At 44.3% G+C, this 19,862-nt stretch overlaps 1 protein-coding gene across 4 annotated transcripts in view; it reads left to right on the top strand.

Annotated features, from left to right (window-relative positions):
* The window catches only part of SH3RF2 (SH3 domain containing ring finger 2), a 115,121-nt gene that overhangs the window by 57,714 nt on the left and 37,545 nt on the right, over positions 1-19,862 (top strand). For all 4 annotated transcript variants that reach the window (XM_036224812.1, XM_036224811.1, XM_036224813.1 and 1 more), the window contains exon 5: positions 649-972. In XM_036224812.1, coding sequence (XP_036080705.1) covers positions 649-972 — 324 coding nt within the window. The remainder of the gene's footprint in view (positions 1-648; positions 973-19,862) is intronic.

Raw genomic sequence — 19,862 nt, 5'->3', positions numbered from 1 at the left:
TTTTGCAGGTTTCTAGCCCCACCACTAAGAGGTGCGTAGAACAAGGGATAATGGTGATGAGATGGGAGAATTTAAAGGAAGTAGTAAAAGATGGCCTGAGCATTAAGATTTGGGATCATGGATGGATTTACATTCTGGCTCAAAAACTTATCGAATATATGAACTTGAGCAACTTCATCCACGCGTTATTCTACAAACACTCACTCAGCATCCACTCTATAGCAGAGAAACTAACGGTCCAGTGGGAGAAAAGAAAGTCAATGATTACACAACGGGGTGAAAATTGCCATAATGGGAAAATACAGGGGCTTTAGGCTGGAGGGGCACCAAGAAGGACAAGCAGCCAACTCAGTGGGGATTTGAGGGGTGGCTGGTAAAGGGGGAGTGTTCTCCCCATCAGGGGAGAGTATATGGCTTATTTATAACCTCTTTAGGCCTTAGGAAGAGTAAACAAGTAGTACTCTTATAGAGTTATAAGAGTCTATTGATATAGCAAAGTAATTGGAGCATATTGATAAAAGATGGAAGCTGACCAAAAAAAGACGGCTGAGGTGGTGGCATCTTAACTGGCTTCAGACTATGTACGACTTAGATGCTCATATTAGATCAAGAAGACTTAATTTCTCATCGGACCTTTTATCTTTTCAGCCAAACCTCACCGCAAGACACCTCCTAGAGAAAAACAAAGGCCGTCAGTCATCCCGCACAAAAAGCATGTCCCTGGTGTCCTCATCCTCCAGAGGCAAAGCAACCAACACACCAACCCTCCGAAGGGGTCCCGGGTCCAGGAGGAAGGGGCCTGGGCAGTTCTCCATCACGACAGCCTTGAACACTCTCAACAGGATGGTCCATTCTCCCCCAGGGCGCCACATGGTGGAGATCAGCACCCCAGTGCTTATCAGCTCCAGCAACCCGTCTGTGATCGCCCAGCACATGGAGAAAGCAGATGCTCCTCTCAGCTCTCTGGGGCAGGTAGGGACAAGCCTCGGGGTAAGGGCAAGTGATCCACGCCATGTCACAAGCAATATTGGAGTGTAGCACCTGGCTAAGCGTCTATAATGCATAGTAACTAATGCCATAAGTGTTCTGTCAGAGCTGTACGTACATAATCTCATTTCATCCTTGAAACAGCCTGTGAGTTAGGAGTTATTGTTATCCCCACTTTACAGATGAGAAAACTGAGACTTAGAGGAGTTTAAAAACTTGCCGAATTTTCACAGATACTTTGCTTCCCCATGCTAAGAGCCTCGACATGGTTCCTGTCCCTGAGAACTTCTCTGCAAGGAGATAATAGTACCCGTTTTCTAGAGAGGGTTCTGGCATCACGATTTGAGATTCACTGCTCCAGCCTCTGGCAATGTATCAGGCCCCAGATGGAAAGGAAGGAAAAGAAAGAAAAGAAAACAATGGATTATTGAGTGTTTTCAGGACTGGCTACATAATTTGCAGGGCCCAGTGAAAACGAAAGTGCAGGTCCCTTGCTCGGAAATGATTAAGAATTTCAAGACGGCAGCAGCAGAACATTTAGCCAAGTAAAGGGCCCTTCTAAGCACAGAGCCTGTGTGACTCCACATGTCACACATCCGTGAAGGGTGTTTTCACCTGGAGCATCTAATAAGATACTGTATATAAGATGCTTAGCGCAATGCCTGGCACATACAAAGTCCCTAGTAAGCAGTGGCTCTTCATATTCCTGGTATTAAGTAAGCTTGGTCACTGAGTTGCCAGCTGAAGGGAAATAAACCAAGGAGTGCTTGTGGCACTTCAGAAGCAGAAGTACTTCTAAGAGCATGTGGCTATTTCCGTTGAAGGGCACTTTAAAATATGAAGGACCAGAGGTGTGAGGCACAGCAATTAAGAACTGCATGTCGGGGATTCTGCCGAAAACACTCTTCGGAAACGTGCAGGTGGCGACTTGAAGGACAAACCTCAACTTGCACTGACGTATTTTTTTTTTTTTTCCAAGCTGTAAATCTTGTTTTTAAACATGAATCTCTACCTTGGGATTAAATGGCTTAATTGGACTCTAATCCCTTTTTAACGAGACAAGGAGGAGGAGGAAGTCAAGGGCTCCTCAAAGGCCTGCGAGCTGGTCAAAGAGGAAAACAGTCACCTCCCGTAACACTTTGTATCTTATCCCACTGCCTGGGTCTCTAAGGGGCTGGCTGTTCCTGTCATTCTGCCCACCATCTGTACTCTACACACACACACACACACACACACACACACACACACACACACACTTCCCCTCTATATTACTCTCTTTGTATTAAAAAAACATAAAACTCCCTTTCTATACACACATTCCAAATACTTTTTTGCAAGTACATACACACTTCTGGTGACTCATAATTAAGCCAAAGGGTAACAGAAATGTTCTGAAACTATTCTTTATATACAAACGGAGATGTATAAAGTACAGCCCACATTCAGTAGATACAGGCTAGCTCCCTCAGCCAGCCGTAAGATGGCTTCCCCAAAGATTTAGCCAAGTCGCTTTCATTGTGCTTTTTAAATTCTCCCTGGTCATTTACCTCAGCTACAGAGAGGCTAGACAGGAATGGATTCAAAACGAGTAGTGTTCTTCCTAGTTTTCACAAACAATGAGAATTCCAAAGGGTGTCATTTGCATACCCTATAACCAGAGAACTGCAAATTCATAGCTTTTTCTCGATTTAGATGGCTGTAGATTATAAGTATTTCTACAAGTTTGCCCAGGTGTTGTCAAAAACACACCCTTAAAATATTTCACATACAAGCGCTATCTAAAGATGAAAAATTGAATAAATGATAAATTCTCCTGCTTCCTTTTTCTTTGACATCCTTGAGAGCTATGGTTGGGTTCAGCTTATCAAGCTCTCCCTACCTCATCCCAGTACCCCACACAGGGCCTAGTCCCTAATAGGTGCTCAGTAAATCAAAGAATCAAGACTTTTGAGTTAAACATCTAGGCAGATGGTGGTGATGTATACTTAGAAAGACTGAGGGAGGAATAGTTTCCTACAGATCATGGGTCAGTGTAACTCTTTCAATCAATAAGCATTTGTTCAGTTCTTAAAATGTACTGGTAACCACAGTGAGTACTGGTGATTCTACTACCAAAATAAGAACAGCAATAATAATCTCAAATGTTTATTGAAACTAATAAGATAGGTAGGTAGAAGATGATAGATAGATAGATAGATGATAGATAATTGATAGATGATAGATAGATAATAGATGATAGATAGATAGATAGATAGATAGATAGATAGATAGATAATCTTCTGAGAACAAAGCCCTTTTTTTTTGTTTCCAGTCTCCTGAGTCCTGACCTCCATCCTAAAATATGGTAAGAGCCTTTGTAGGCAAAATATTATCACCACTTCACAGTGAGGTAATTAAGTCCCCCAAAGAAAAACGATTTGTGCAAAGTTCATGTAATTAGTAAAAAGCGAGATTCTGGATTCGCCCTAGAATTTTCTGATGCTAGAGCATAAGCACTGTCTACACTTCACCATAACAGAGACCTCGTCGGCAGCATTGCTGCCCATGTACTTCATCTTGGATGTCTGTAGCCTCCCTTTTCTTGGGGTCTTCGCCCGACCCCCTTTAGACCCCAAGGCCTTCCAGCAGTCTCTTCCCCACCCACCCCTCAGTAAAGACTTTGTCCTCAAGAAGATTTTCATTTGCTATTACTTAGTTCCTTTATAAACTACCAACTGTGTCCAAGCATTGCTGTATTGGCATCCAAGGCATCAGGAGTAAGCTCTTGCTCTTGGGGAACTTACAGTCTAGCAGGGCTACAAAAAGGAAACTCTAGTGGAGCTAGGGCTTCCCCACGTGGAATGAGGACCCTGATGGCACCCACACTGACTTGGATGGTGTAGAGACTTGGAAGTAATGGCACAGAACTGTAGAATGAGAAAGTTACTCCCTTACTAATACTCCCCAAGCCCCTTGATATCCAGAAGGTCTCAGTTTGGTTCTAATCTGTCTTTAACACCTCTCTCCCCATAGCTAATCTCCCTCTATCCGGAAGAGAGAGCAAGGCATCAGGCTCAGAGCTTTGGGCAAGCTATTGCTCATCTCTGAGTTGAATAACACTATATGCTTTTTAATATTTATTTGAATATTTTAATGTTAGTCCTTTCTGTGACTGTGGAGTAAAAAATCCAGGAAAAATTTTTAGGGAAGAGTCTCTTTCAAGCATGCCCACCCCCAACTCCCAACTAGAAGGAAGGGGCTCGAAGAAGTAGGGAGTCAGTTTTCTGAAAACACCTTTGAAGTCATCCCAGAGAAATAGCCCCATCCCCATCCTATGGTAAAGACAAGCCTTGGGTTGTCCTTCGAATCTTAAACACCGAAGAGTAGTGATTGCCACTTTCTCATAAAGAGACACCCGAGCAAGGACTTTCATTTTTCTGTTGTCATTGTGTCTTTTCACCTGTGGGAAACCACCTGATACATCTGAGGAGAGAGTCAGGAAATGACCTCAAAGGCAAACTTTGGACTTAAAAACAGTTCAGAATTAGGCCTGAAAACACTGGGTAGGTTCTGTGGGAAACTGTGGTGGAGGAGGTGAAGTAGGAGAATGGAACCAGTGCAGGAGGCCTTTGGGAGAGTCCTGGAGGTCATCTCTAGGTCCGCCTTAGAAGGCATGAAAAGGGATGTCGTAGAACCAGAAAGGTTATCAGTTGCATGGGACACGAGTTAGAAAGAAGTCCTTCATCAATGCCTCATAAGGGGAAATCCCAATATACAGGCCAGCCCTGGCAGTCCTAAAATTGACTGGTTCCAGATGTGGAGCCTTCTTGTCAGCGTCTCACACTCACAGAACAACGAGGCATTTGGTTTTATCTAACACTGGGCTTCCTAAGGGGTCCTGCTCCCTCAGTACACAATATACGCCCCCAGGGGACTCAGCCTCTTTCTCCCCTCCCTGCCCCACTGCCAATCCCCCAACCCTGCTCCTTCAGGCTGCCCCTCCCCCTGTGTCACAGACCCCGGTTAGTGGACCTGCTACACAACTTAGAAAGCCTGTCTCCATTCCAGAGTTCTTTCTTTTCCTCATCGCCTGTATCTAATGTGTCAGCAAGCTCATTTTGCCACCCGAATAGTTATTACTTCTGTCCATTCCATCCCACTGCCTCAGTTTCGCTCTTCATCTCTTGCCTAGACTGTTGCTTCGGCCTCCTCCCTGGTCTCCTGCAACCTTGCTCAGTCACTGCACCTCCCCTCCCCTCCCCCTCGCCCCCATCCATTCTTCCTATTATGGCCTTCATAAGGATCTCTCGAAAATTCGTTCCATTGCTTCCCTTCTCCAAACCACCAATGGTTCCCTAAAGCCCTCAGCAGCAGTTATCCCGCTGTCGGTGGGCCCCTAAAAGCCAGAAACGATAATAAAACATTATGATTATACTCATAGCCATTTAGAGAAGGCATTGGTATGTCCATTTTACTAAAGAGGAAAACTTTGGGACAGAAAGGTTAGGTAACTTGCCCAAAGTCTCAAAGCTCGAAACAGATCCAGGATTTGAGGAAAGACCTTTGCTTTCTGCCCTAAAAAAAAAAGTTAAGGCGTTCTAGACCCTCCTCGATCTGGCTACAGCCCGCCTTCCTGCACACACACACACGCACGTGCGCACACACACACATACACACACACTCACAAACACAAAAGTTGCAGTGATCTACTCACCATTTCTAAGCACAGTGTATATACTAGGCCATCTTTTTGCTTTTTGTCCTCGTGCCCAGCATGGTGCCTGCATTACTTTGGGCAATGGACAAATGTTTGTGGAATAAATAAAAGCTGTTCCTCTAGGAATTTATTTTTGATTCATTCGCCTTTCACGATCAGATCCATACCTGTAGCAAAGCCCTGTATGCATACCATTTCGTCAAGGAAGCTCTTGCCTCTCCTTCCTGCAGAACTACTCTCTCTCTCCTGTGTTCACAGCATATAGTTTATACTCTTGTTCTTTGTACTATAAATACTGTGCGTATATCTTACCACCTTGCTCACTAGATTGAAAACTTCTTAAGGGCAGGATGGTATTTTATTCATTTATGTTGCTGTTGACTTTCCAAAACCCCAATAAAGGTTTCTAATAATGTATTTGGCCTCGAGAATCAAAAACGAAGACAGCCACCTCCAATTTAAATAATTACCAATCCCTCGTCCCTCTTCTGATTATCCAGAACACAAAAGAAATGAGACAGAGCAGAAGGCAGGTCACAGAAGTCAGTGTGAGGAATGCGATTCCCTTCCCCCTCCTCAGCCCTCCCTCCATCACATCCCAGGGGGATGATGACAAGTCCCAGGTCTTTCCTGTGCTCCTGGGGAGATGAGCTGTCGTGCACCTTGGGGAATTCTGAGGTCTATAAAGCTGGCTCTCCTTTCAATTCTATATGTGAAATATTCTGAATAAAGTGATTTATTCACTTTATTCAAGTTCAAGGAGTTTTAACCGAAAGTCTAGGTCCTCCCCGAGGTGTCCCTTTGTTTCCATCTTCCACAGGAGTCTCCCAACCCAACTTTGTAGTGCTCAGGATCGCCATGAGAGATGGTTTCTATCTACCAAGTATTGAGATTTCTTTTTTCCCTTGGACACACTCTCAGTCTAATTTATGGTTAAAAATCTTAGCTAATCCTCCTTCTAAGGAAGTTTGCAGAAATAAATTTATGCTATACTTGTATTCTTATGTTGATAGCGCTCAATAAAAATTTTTTTCATCTTTATAATTTTCACTCAACAAATCCCTCCTCATAAAGGATATCATCGGAGCACCCCTGAACTAACTGGAGTGGTTTCAAGGAGCTGTGGGTAGAAAACTGGGGTGGTTCCATTAAATGGACACCTGTCCCCTCAAAATGTCCTGTTCCTTGTCATCATTATCTGCCTCAAAGTGCCTTCTATAGGGCCTAATAGGTGCTTGAAATATGTTTGTTATATTTTCAAGAGTGTACCCCCTGGATGGAGACAGTCCCTTAAACTGTTCTCATAAATTATCAGTTAATGCCTCTGCAGGGGATCACTGGCTGGACGTCTTTTCACATAGGGTAGGAACAAAGGGCCTTGCCCCCACCCCCACTCCTGCCCCACCCCCTCACCCCCCACCCCTTCTCTGTGAGATCCCTCCGACACGCCCCCTGCCCCTGGTAAAGACCTGCCCTGAGCCACTTAGAGAAACAGTGCTGTGTACAGGAGAAAACACTCCATCCTTAGACCCAGACACCTCTTCCCCATTTTAATGGTGACTTCAGATGAGTCAGTAACCACTCTGAGCTTCGGTTTCCATCAAAAAATAGGAATAACCCCTGTCTCACAAGGTTGTCAGGAAGATCGAAAGAGGTAAAGTGGAGGTAAAGTGCTTGGCCACCACTTTTATTATTGTTGTTAATTATTAAAATTTTAGCAGTCAAAATTTCTTAACAGTTGCTAGGTTTTTCTTCAGTCAATTTTACGTACCTTTTTTGGACTTCTTATAATGGAAAATGTCATACATATATAAAAACTGAAAGAAGAGTATAATGAGCTCTCATGTACATGTCACTCAGTCTCAGCAATTATCCACTCTTATTTCTGTGATATCCCCACTCACGAACCTGCCCCCAATTGGGTTATTTTAAAGCAAAGACCAGCCATCACGTCAATTCATCCATACACGCTTCAGTCAGGATCTCTTTTAATATTTCAGTAAGTATTTCAAGAGTTTGACATAACCAGGATTCCATTATTACACATTAAAAATGAACAGTAATTTCTTAAACCCATTACACATTCAGCCAATGTGCAAATGTCCATATTCGCCTTATAACAGTTTTTTTTTTTTTTAACAGTTGATTTGTGTAAGCGGCATTCGGATGAGGTAACACCTTGCATCCTGTTAATGTCTCTTAGATTTATTTTATTCTCAGGTTCCCCGCTGCCCTTGTTCTTTGCCATGTACATGTTAAAGGAGCCAAGTCGTTTGTCTTGTTGAATTTTCCACAGTCTGTATATTGCCGATTTCATCTTTGCAGTGTTGTTTAACACATTCCTCTCTCTCCGGTGCTTTCTGTAAACTGATAGATCTCAAGGCGTAATCAGCCTTAGGCTTGGTTTTTTTTTTTTTTTTTTTTTTTTTTTGGCAAGAATATCTCAGACAGAGCTGGGTAGTTCTTTTTTGTTTTTTTGTTTTGTTTAAGTGTACAATTCAGTGGCTTTTTGTATATTCAGAGTGGTACATCCATCATCACAGTCAATTTTAAACATTTTCATTATTCCAAGAAGAAACCTCTCAGCCATCACCTCCCCAAGCCCCTTATTTTCCTTTACCCCTACCCCACCCCCGACTCCAGCCCTAGGCAACACTAATTTGCTTTCTGTCTTTGTAGATTTACCTGTTGTGTGCATTTCATAGAAGTGGAATCATACATTTGGTCCTTTGTGGCTGGGATCTTTCACTTAGCATAATATTTCAAGTTTCTTCTGTGTCCGTGGCATTTATTAATGCTCCTGTCTTTTTCAATGGTCGAATAACATTCCATTGTATGAATATCAGTTAATGTACATCTGGGTTGTTGTCTTTTTTTTTTTTTTAACTTTTGGGCTATTGTAAACAATGCTGCTATGAATATTTGTGTACAAGATTTTTTGTGCACATCTGTTTTCATATGGGTTCATACCTAGGAGTGGAATTACTAGATCACTTGGTAACTGTTTAACCGTTTGAGGAACTGCCAACTATTTTCCAAAGCGATTGCACCATTTTACATTACTGTCAACAGTGTATGAGTGCTCCAATTTCTCCACATCTTCACCAACACTTGTTTTATTATCTGCCTTTCTTATTATAGGTATCCTAGTGGGTATGAAGCGGTATCGCTTGTGGTTTTGATTTTCATTTCCTTGATGGCTAATGACGTTAAAGAGCTACTCATGTGTTTATTGGACATGTGTTCTTTGAAGAACTGTCTATTCATACCCTTGGTCCATTTCTTAATATGATTATTTATCTTCTTATTATTGAGTTATCACTATTCTTTACATATTCCAGCTGCAAGTTTCTTATCAAAGATATGACTTACAAAAATTTTCTCTCATTCTATGGATTGCCTTTTTATTTTCTTGGTGGTATCCTTTGAAGCACAAACATTTTTAATCATAATGATGTCGAATTTATCTACTCTTTCTTTGTTGCTTGTGCTTTTGGTGTCATATCTAAGAAACCATTGCCTGATCCAAGTTCACAATGACTTGCCGCTGTGTTTTCTTCTAAGAGTTTTATAGTTCTAATACTTACATGTGGGTGTCTGAAGGATTTAGAGTTCATTTTTATACATGGCATGAGATAGGGGTCCAAATTCCTTCTTTTATATGTGAAGGGATCCCTCATGTTTTGTGTTAAAATTGTTTCAGATTCAGGTGCTGTCAGCCTTCTCCATTCATTATAAGCTTCCCCGTCAGCATTTTATCTAATGATTTGAGGTACCATTCATGAACACCATTTCATTTGGGGTTGAAATGGTGACATTCCAAATCTGTCATTCTTCCTCCAACTGTTCTATAAGATTGACTGCTACCTTCTGAGAGCTGATCATGTGTAAGACACTCCGCTGTGAGTTTTACCTAAATTACCTCATAATGATTTCAAAACCTGTACATCATAAGCCCTCAGCATATACAGAGGAACCCAAAGTTCACACCTCAACCACCACATCTTCTCTCTGTTCCACTCTCTCCCCGCTCCCCTTACTTGCTCCTGGGCATTCCCCAAGCTCAAAGACAGGACTCATTTCTCGCCACCTTCTCGCCTGGCACTGAACTGCTGCCTCTTTTTCCACTAGCCACTGCCAGCTGGGCGAATCTTCCCCTGCCTGTCTGTGCCAGTCTCCTTGTTTATATCCTTATCACTGGCCGCAGGCTGGCCTCAGCGGCCTGGCCCCTTCTGCCCTGTGTTCACTCTCCTGCCTCTCCTGAGGCCTGCTTCCCATACCTAGGCTCGGACCAGGAGTAAAAGGCCGGGGTTTGTTCACCCTGGAGAAGAAAGGTCTTTGGTGTGTTATTTTTCCCAACTTAAGTTTATGTACTGTTTTTGTGTTCCTGTGTCTAGAAGAGGAAAGGGACATAAATCATAACATGAAGGATTTCGAGAGGTACAAGGGGAAATCTCTCCTATCACATAGATTGTGAGAAACAACGTACCGAAAATGCTGAAGGAGCCTGTGGGAACTGTTGTTGGGTTTCGGTTTGCTTTTCATTTTTCCCTGTAGAGAAAGGCAACTTGGTATAAAATCAAAAGGCTTTGAGTCGGGCAAAGCTTCTTGTCATGGTTTTGCCACCTAATAACTGACACTGAACTAAATACCTTGCCCTGCTGAGCCTCAGTGTCCTCATCTGCAAAATGGGTAGTACCTCCCATGCATGGCCTTTGCAAGGATTGGCTGTAACTCAGGAAGCTGTAGCCATTGCTATTGCCTCCTTTCATCCAATCAGAGCCTTTAGAATATATTGTCATTAGTGTGACTGAAAAGAATCCCTGACTTAAGGCAGGAAACGAGCCACACATCTTCCAAAATCTAGATGACTCTTCCCGCCTAAACTCCCTAAGGTGTGTTTTTCACAACTACTAGCAGATATAGGGATAATCTTGTCTCGTTTTATCTATATATAAGAAAACCGGCAGATTTCCATAGCAGACTCAAGGTCTCCCCCTCCCCCCCCCCCAAAATATAAATAAACGAACTGCAATTTAAGACAGAACTAAGCATCTCTATCATTTAATGCCTCATCTTTGAGCTGCATAGTCCCAGGCTGTGGTGGCCGTTATTAGCACAAATCAGGAGCCATCACCCCCTGGTGTTCCATCAGGTCACCAGTAGGCCTCAGAGAATCTTATGTGAGTGTTGCCATCCATTAGCTGCATGGCCCTGGGCAAGGCATTTTGCCACGTCAGGTCCCAGTTTTCTAGGTGGAATGATAAAATTGATCTGGCAGAGAATTATCTTGCTTAATTAGTTAACAGCACAGGCTCACACCAGGAAAAGCTGTTCCTATTATTTAGCTAATGCTGGTCACTGTTGTGTTTTCTCCTGCTCAGGCAGATATCTGGCTACTGCAAAGATTTCTGAGCCTCAGCAGGTGTCAGGTAAAGTTCTCCGAGGCAGAAAGCTTTTTAGCAAAGAGTTTCTCAGCCAGGCAGTGTAGTGAGTAAGTGTGGACTTTGGGGTCAGCCAACTCTGGGATGGAACTCTCACTCTGCCTCTTACTGAGCAGTAGGTATAACAGTGGGCAAGTTACGTAATGTCTCCGGGCCTCAGTTTTTCCATCTGTAAAAGGGAACTCGTGATGATAATTTTTTTTTTTTAACCTCATAGCATTACTGTGAGGATAAAACAAGACAAAGCATGTACATGAGATAATGGCCAGGGTCTGGCAGTGGTAAATCGCTCAATAACTGTTCACTCTGTTATTAACGCGGGTCAAGTCAGGAAGCTCTAACTGTCCCCCACGCCCACCGCTCCAGGCCTGACATGTGCAAACAGGCCTTGCTGAGAATGGCATTCACCAGCCGCACGCTTTAGAAGGATCATCTGTCAGAGCCTGCCTTGGAGTGCAGAGGCTTCCAAAAGCCCCTTTGCTTCCTTGTTAAGCAGTGACGATTCCAGAAGTAGAAAAGGAGTATGACTTTTGGCTTGTGTCTAGGGGACACCTGGGATAATTGCTCCTGCTCAGTTCAGACCCTCAGCTGAAATCCCCAGGGGAACCCATGGGAGGAAAGCCAAGAACGACTGTAGGAAAAAAGACTTTGGACAAAGGAGGAGACCAGGGTAAGTCAGGGCCATTTGTCTACCATTTTCTATATGTACCCTTCGGCTTTTTTCTGTGAGCCCCATCCTCACCTGGAATAGAGGGTCCTGGCTACCCAAGCCCCTTACAGTTCCTCACTGAAGCAGCCAACAAAGAATTGCTGGGTGCCCCCATGTACCAGGCACAGGTGACAGTGCACAAAACAGACATGGCCCCTATGCCCATGGACCCTCTAGGCTCACAGGGAAGACAAATACTGAAGCATTATAAATTCTTGATTGCAAGATTAGGAGTGTGCAGAGAGCTGTAAGGTTGAAGGATGCAGGGTGGGGTCAGTGAGGGAGGGCCTACCTCACCTGGAGGAAGTGATCTTCAGGTAGAGACCTGAAGTACAGCAGAAGTCAGCCAGGTGAAAAAAAGGAGGCAATATGGCCCTGCATGTACCTCTCCTCGGCCTTGGCAATCCAGTTCCTTTATTCCGAAGTCATCTCAGAAAACACCAGTACTCCTGGTGCACTGTGACTCCTGCAGTACTCAGATGCCCAGCCTTGCCCAAGCTCCTTGAGGTCCTCTGGGGAAAAGCCTTTCTGGTTTCTGGTGACCAAAGCAGATTCAGTAATTAACTCTGCTGCTCAGCTTGCTTCCTCGATTCAGCATTTCTCCAATGAGAGGTTAAGCTTTACATCATCATTTTGCCCAATTAATCCTGGCAGGTGAGCCACTCAGGGGACCCAGCCCTGCCCGGGTGAAAAAGGGAGCAAGCCCAGCCTGAACCTCAGACGTTTTAGCACAGACTCTTCAGTTCCCGGATCCAGAAGCAGGAATAATCAATATTCAAGGACACTGGGGCCAGCAACACACACACACACACACACACACACACACACACACACACACTCCCTCTCTCTTCCTGCCCCCCACCCTTTCTCTCAGAATTCAGCAAGAAGGAAAAACAAGAGAAGCAAAATAAATTAGAAAGGCAAGAGAGAGAAAAGAGGCGTGTACAGGACAGCATTTGGGGACAAGGAGGGTAGTATGGAGAAACACGTAGGGCATGGACGTTCCTTAATACACAGGAACTTTGGCCTTGTGTGTCAACCTTGCAAGGCTTCAGTATCCTCATCTTAAAATGGGAAAATTAATAGCATCTTTCACAGAAACCTGTTAGGGAACTGAATTAGATATTCACATACAGAAAGATGTCTCAGCCTCAGCACTGTTGACATTTTGGGCCAGATAACCCTTTGTTGTGGGGGCCTGTCCTGTGCATCATGGTGCGTTTAGCAGCATCCCTGACCTCCGCCCACTCGATGCCTGTAGCGCCCACCACTCAGCTGTGGTAACAAAAAATGTCTCGAGACATTGTCAAATGTCCCCCCCACCCCCCACCAGAGTCAAAACTGGCCCCAGCTGGAAACCACTGACGTGCAGGACATAGCACAGGGCCTGGCACAGAGTACATGCAGAATCGATGGCAGCTAACGCGAGGCCTGTGCAAGGCAGACGCCCCTTCTGAATAGCCACAGTAGACCCTTCTTTCCGAGCACATGCCGAAAACGTAAGGGCTATGGAGAAACCTGGAATTTTCTACAGGTGAGGCAGGTAGACTTGCCAGTGCCGTCACTGGACATGTGCAAACAGAGATTAATGTGCCCCTGGCTGAAGAAGTTGAAGGGATCTGTATGTTGAGTAGATTGTTGGAACAAGTCCACTTTCCACTCCACTCAGCTTGATGGGAAAGAAAATAATTTTACGGCAGGGTAGCAGGTGCCAAGTCCTGCACACACCCTGCCTCTGCAGGGATGCGAATGGGTGTTGTTATTTCCATTTTAGATGGAAAAACTGAGACTCAGAGAGGCTAAGTAACTAGCTCAAAGTTACTCAGCAAGTTCATTTCAGTGTTTGGATCAGAACGTGGGTTTGCCTTCCAGACCCGTACTCTTTCCTTACCCAAGCAGTGGGAGTGGGCTTCTCACGTGCTGACTTGACTTTCCACAGCGAGAATTTAGGAGTGATTGCAGGGCAGCAACCAGGCTTGGCGGGAAGAACAAGGAGATTAGCAACATCTGTCATGGACCCAGGAGTAGGAAATGGGAGCAAATGGGCCATGAGTTTGCCATCCACGTGCAGGCCCATAATACAAGATGTAGTGATTCTCTATCATTATAGCTGGCATTTTCGGGAGCCTATGCGGGCTGTGAATATACCTGGGTTTATTCAGCAAATAAACTACTAAGCTGTGTGCTTTCTCAGGGCATGGGCTGAAAATCAGGTGTCTCCATAGGATTTCTCCACAAGGGTTTCTACGGAGGGCATGAGAGGGGCATGTTCTTAACAAATAGTTCCCATAGAAAAGCGAAACGAGGGCCCCTACCACAACCCATTGTTAGTGCTTTGAGAATTTTATTTTTGGTGAGTAACAATGTTCTCCAAAAAGAAAAGAAACAAATTTTAAAGGAAATGGACCATTTTTGTCATGGGAGAAAAAAAATGTTTATTGTATGTCAAAGTGCAAGCTTTGGAAAATACGATATCCATCCTTCTTCTTCTCTTCCCATTGCAAGACAATCAAGTGCTGGTGGGAAATTGCATAATGAGAGACATAATAAAACCTGCTTACATATGCAAAGAACATTGAGAACACTGGTTTGCTGTTGGGTTAAGGAAGGCGTGCTTTGTCTCAGCCGGGGCAAGTCCAAGGACACAGAGGGCAAAGTCAGAAATGCGAACAGAACACATCAGCCGCTCACCGGGCTCAGCTCAAGCCGCCCAGCTGAGCCCTTGCGCCTTATCTTGACCTGAGCCCGAAGCAATTAGAGAAGGCTCGTGGTCTTCGGGGTCCTGTTTGTAAACATGACACATCTACCACTTGTCCATCATCCATTCATTCAACAAAGATTTACTGAGTCCCTACAAATATTTACTATCTGATCCTTTAAGGTTAGAGTACGTGGTGCCCTCTCACCCCTCCAGCGTTAATCCCAGCTGCGTCTGGCATGGAGAAGTGCTGAGCAAGTGGCAGTTGAATGCGCGAGTGAAGAAGCAGTGAAACCCAGCGAATGTGTGTATGTACTAGCGTATATGTATGTGTCAATCAACACAAAACAGAGACCGAGAATAATGTATGAATGAACAAGTGAGAAATTTGATGAAAGAAAGAAGACATAAATGAGTATATAAGTGAGGGAATTCTTATAAGAATGAGAAATAAAGAAATAAGTATGTATGTGATTTATAAGTGGATGAGTGAGCGAGTAGATGCAGGCTATGGGGTCTCTGCAAATGTCACATAACAAGGATCAAAGGTGTCCCTGCCAAGTTCTGCTAAGCTCATCATTTTGCCTTGCTTGCTCATCCCCTCCCTGCCAGCCGTGGGGATTTTGAGCTTAACCAATGCCCCCCCTTGCTGAGGGTGTGCCCGTGCTTTAGTGCTTTAGCATCTGGGCTTCTGTCAGAAGGACAAAAACACCTGCACCCCTGGGCTTGAGGCCAGGCGGCCAAGCCTCCGAGACTGCGGCTTCTGACATATGGAAAAAATACGCCTTCAGCTGATGTGTCCTCAGCCCCATCCCTTATGCACTCACTGTAGGACCTACTTCTAAAACTGAGTGCCCCACAGAGGCACACTTTCCAGGTGCAGTTATCCTGCGTCCTTTATAGTGCATATTTGATTAGCGTGCCTCCTCGCTTTTTGTTTTGCATGTGATTGTCGTTTTGCCCTGCTTCCTCACTGGAATGTAAGCTCCATGGGGACAGAGGCAGGCGCATGGAAATCTCAATAAATATTTGTTAAAAAGGAATGAAACATAGTCTGGAAAGCAAGTCAAATAAACCAACCACTTGAACTAGCTACCAAGACATGAATCCCTCTCCCTGTGGTGGACCTGACTCTGCCTCCAAGTCCCATGTGTGACCTGCAGCACACCACCGCCCCTCGTTGAAACTCAGGGGATCAAATTAGACTCTATCTTCAAGGACCCTTCCAGCTCTTACATTCTAATGTTCTAAAGTCAAGGGAGAGAGGCCTTTGGATTTTTCAAGATTGATATAGTGAATACCAACCTGAGTCCCATCGCTATTATGTAAGACACAGCCAATTTAATGTGGCCTAAGATGGGGCAAAGTGATACTGGGTGTGGTGACATCTCTGTTTTGACTAACGGCCATCTGAGCATCATGTGTGACTATCCAGATGCTGTTACGCCTGTCCCTCGGGCTCTGCCAAGCTTCTGCACAGAGCCCAAGCCCAGCCTGACATCCTGCTGCCTATACCTAATGAAAGCCATAAAAGGGTGCCATAAAATCCCCATGACAGAAGTGACTGGGAAGCAAATCTCTTCTCAGACATCTTTGCAGAGTTCCCAGAACCTGGGCAAACTCTTCCTGACTCAGCCCAGCAAATGAGGTACAGAGAGCTAGAGGGGGCTTGTCCGAGGGTTACAGCCTTCACTGACTCCAGCCCTTACAGCCAGCACCACTTAGTTCCACCTCCGAAATGCACACATGCCTTGCACACTGTAGGGAGCTCCAAGAGGGCTGCCTCTGATGTCGGGATGTTTAGGTTTGACTCCCAACTCTGCTTACTTGGTGGCTCTATGGCCTGGGGAAAATTACTATAGTATGTTTCTTGCCTTAACTTTCTCACCTGTAAAATGAGAATGCTGATAATAGTATTCCTCCCTTTTGTTTCTTGTGAAGGTTACATGAGGTGATAAAGTGCTTAGGAACGGGTGGCCCCTACCTAGCAAGTATTCTGTAAGTACTATCTCCTGTGGTGGCTCTGATTTCCAAACTTTGTTTTGGTTTTCCCCATCTTATCTCAGTGAGATTATAAATTCCTAATTTATTATGCCTTCTTTTCAATCCTAGCCTCACATGGCCCCACCTAGAGCCTGGAACACTCGGAACAGGTGCTGATCGGAAGGGATGGGACATTCCCAAATAGTTCTTCTCCAGGTGTTACAGGAGATCTGCTAGTCAAAACCCATGGGCACTGGCCCATAGCCTTCCTTTGAGAAAAATGACACCCAGGTTTTGAGGGAAACCATTGGTTGGGAAAAGAGGCTGAGTTAGGAAACATCAAGTAAAGGTTAAGAATAAGAAGTAAAACTTCCACTTAAAATATACTTCAGTTGTTTGGTATTAAATTCTTGATACCAGCAGAAGAGAGAATTGGGAGGACAGTTTCTTCGCACCTGTCCCAGACGGTTGAAACAATGACCTCCTGAAAGCAGACTCAGCGAACACTTCTTGAGAATTTAGATACTGTTTTAAAGGCCAGGGATACAAATAATAACTTTACGGTTGTTCTAAAAAGGGAACAAAATTAGGGATCCCTTCCTTCTTAATGCAAGTCCATGCTTTCATTCCTTTTTAGCACAAGGAGATGAAAATATGACACCTGGAAACAGATTGTCTGAAAAGTTTTGCTTTCCCTTTATTTCCTATCAAAAGCAGTGCCCGGGAAGGTGAGATGCATCAATTCTGCAAACAGCCTGAGGCGCCAAGTTTGTGTGGTTCGCTCAGTGAAGGGAGAAGACAGCAGAGGGCTGTGTCCAAGGGCAGTCAGACCTTTTCAGGCACCACAGGCTGGGCCTCCTGGGCAAGGATAGTGACCTGAGGTGGCAGCCAATCAAAACTATTTTAATATGATTTTAGACAGTAAGGGACAAGCTTCTTCTGATTTGGAAATGTCACATGTCCTTTTCACTCACCGTAGATCCCTAAACCTGACTCTAGAAAGGATACACGGGTCTTGGTGGACTTTGCAGCCATGTCCTATCGATCCCATGAGAAGGAAAAAAGGTTACATGAGCAACCACGTCAGAGGTCTCAGCCTCTGTGTGGGGTGTTTCCCCAAGAGTCTCCTATAATAATGACCCAGAAGAGGAATGCAGACTTGCCAATAAAAAAGGTACCAGGCGTTGTTTCAGGGTACCACGAGGGCTCCAGATCCTACAGTCGCTAAGGTGGTAAATCCCTCATTTGTCAAGGGGGTAATTAACTCAAAGGAAGCAAAAACAACGGCTTTGATAATGTGGCGGGATGGTGACCACCAACAAACACATGGCAAGAAGGTAACTTTCAAAGACGCCAGTTGAACTTGACATTGTCAAATGATTTCTGTACTCACTAAATTCTTCAGAAGGGATTTTTTTTTTTAAATTTTCTTTCCTTTTAGCCCTACTTCAATTTACTTCTCCAGCTATCTCTCCCAAAGTAGACCTGTAAAAAGTGATGAGTCCTGAGAGACAAACCTATTAAACCTTACCCAAGCCAGGTGAAGGAATGTAGGACCAGGTAGACTAAATAACTTACATGGTGGGAGAATAGCAAAGCAGAGAGCCATGCCAAGGAAAATTTGAATTCAGAACCATACTGCGTAACGATTATGCTGTGTTGTCTCCTGACTGGTTTCGGTCTGCTGTATTCCCCATCCAATTCTCCCTGCGAGTCTGTTGTCTTTAGTTCAGGAAATACCTGTCAGTCTCACTCTCTCCGCCATAAAAAGCTACTTTCTAAGGTTGTAAAGTCATGTAGTCTGTATCAGAGGTGGGTAGAGCATGGAAATTTCTAGATGTTCAGAGACTGCTCATCGTCGGGATGCTCCTGTCTAGAAAATGTAAGGGAAGGAGTGTGCTGTACAAAGGTTTCTCACAGTCTGCACTGTCCTGGCGAGCAGTGGCCTTTGTCACTGATCCCCTGGACCTAGAATGGTAATCAGTACCTAGCAGGTGTGTAACAAGCATCTTCTATGAATACAGGCCAGGAGGACCCACAGCAGACTTAAGAGGAACTTTGCTTGTTTAAATTTTATGGCCTTTAATGAGGTCTAGTGAGAGCATTTAATTATAATTATGGCCAAGTGGTTACTTCTTCAAGTGGACTGTTATGACTAGGAGGGCAAGGGTTGTAATTAAAGTTTTGGTATTTCACAAACCACTAATAGTACGCCCATCACCCCATCAGACTCTGCTTTGGTGCTGAAATCCTGCCTTGAAGACGGCAGGCTATTTGAGCCCAGGAAAGCATGAGGTAGAAAATGGAACAGAAAGTGGCAATGCCAGGGGCACTCTGTCCCCAACCAGAAGACCCAGGGAAGAGGATTTTTGTCTTTGGGGTTTGAGGTAAAGGTTGCATTTTCTGCTTTTTCCCAAGAAGCCAATGCAGAGCACAACTCTAGAAAGTGCCAGACCTTTGCTGGAAGCCTTGGGATACATGGGAATAGCCTAATTCAGTGTCAGTAAAGAGACTCCTGAATACATGTCCCCCCATACATGGGGTCAGACACCCATCTCTGGGTCCTTCTCAAAAGGAATCTGGACTATTGTGGCTGGCCATTGTGCCTTAAAAAATGAATCTTTCCTTCTTAAATTCAGTCCCCTGAGAAAGTCTTATCACCTGCCTTCTCACACATCTGCCATCCCATATTAGTGACGATGGTGACTGTCTTTAGGGTACTTCATGTGAGGCAGACATGCAAAGTACCTCACAAGCATGTTGATTGATTCTCACAAGAATCCTATGAGCTCATAAGATTATTGCCCCCTTTTATAGATGAGGAAACCAAGGCTCAGAGGAACTAAGTTTGAGCCACACACAGCCAGCAGATTGCAGTGCCAAAACCCAAACCTAATTCAGATGATCCCAAAAAGTTCATTCTCTTAGCCACAGCTACACAGTGTCTCAAGTGGTTACAGAAATCCACCTAATCAGTGACGGTCCCCATGGGGTCCTCCTTGAGTAAAGAAGTGGGACTCTGGGGTTCTGGAAAGACTTGAACTGGCAGTGTGGGGGTCCCTGTTGGCTAGAGTTTTCCAAGCCTCTATGCAGCTATTCTAAGCACCAGCTTTTCTCCCCAACAGAGGCCATCAGTCAAATAAAGAAATCAAGAATTTATCTTCAACAAACAGGGTTGGTTAAAAAAACAAACACATTTTTCATCTGGTAAACAGCTCTTGGCAAATCTTCAGAATAATACTGTGACTATTAAAGAAATTGAATCAGTATTTTAGAATTTTCCTAAAAGGAAACCCCAGACACAGACAGTTTTATAGGTGAGATCTCTCACACTTTCAAAGAGGG

The sequence above is a fragment of the Rousettus aegyptiacus genome, unplaced genomic scaffold, assembly GCF_014176215.1.
Source record: "Rousettus aegyptiacus isolate mRouAeg1 unplaced genomic scaffold, mRouAeg1.p scaffold_m13_p_7, whole genome shotgun sequence".
Classification (NCBI taxonomy): domain Eukaryota; kingdom Metazoa; phylum Chordata; class Mammalia; order Chiroptera; family Pteropodidae; genus Rousettus; species Rousettus aegyptiacus.
This window is presented reverse-complemented; position numbering and strand designations above follow the sequence as displayed.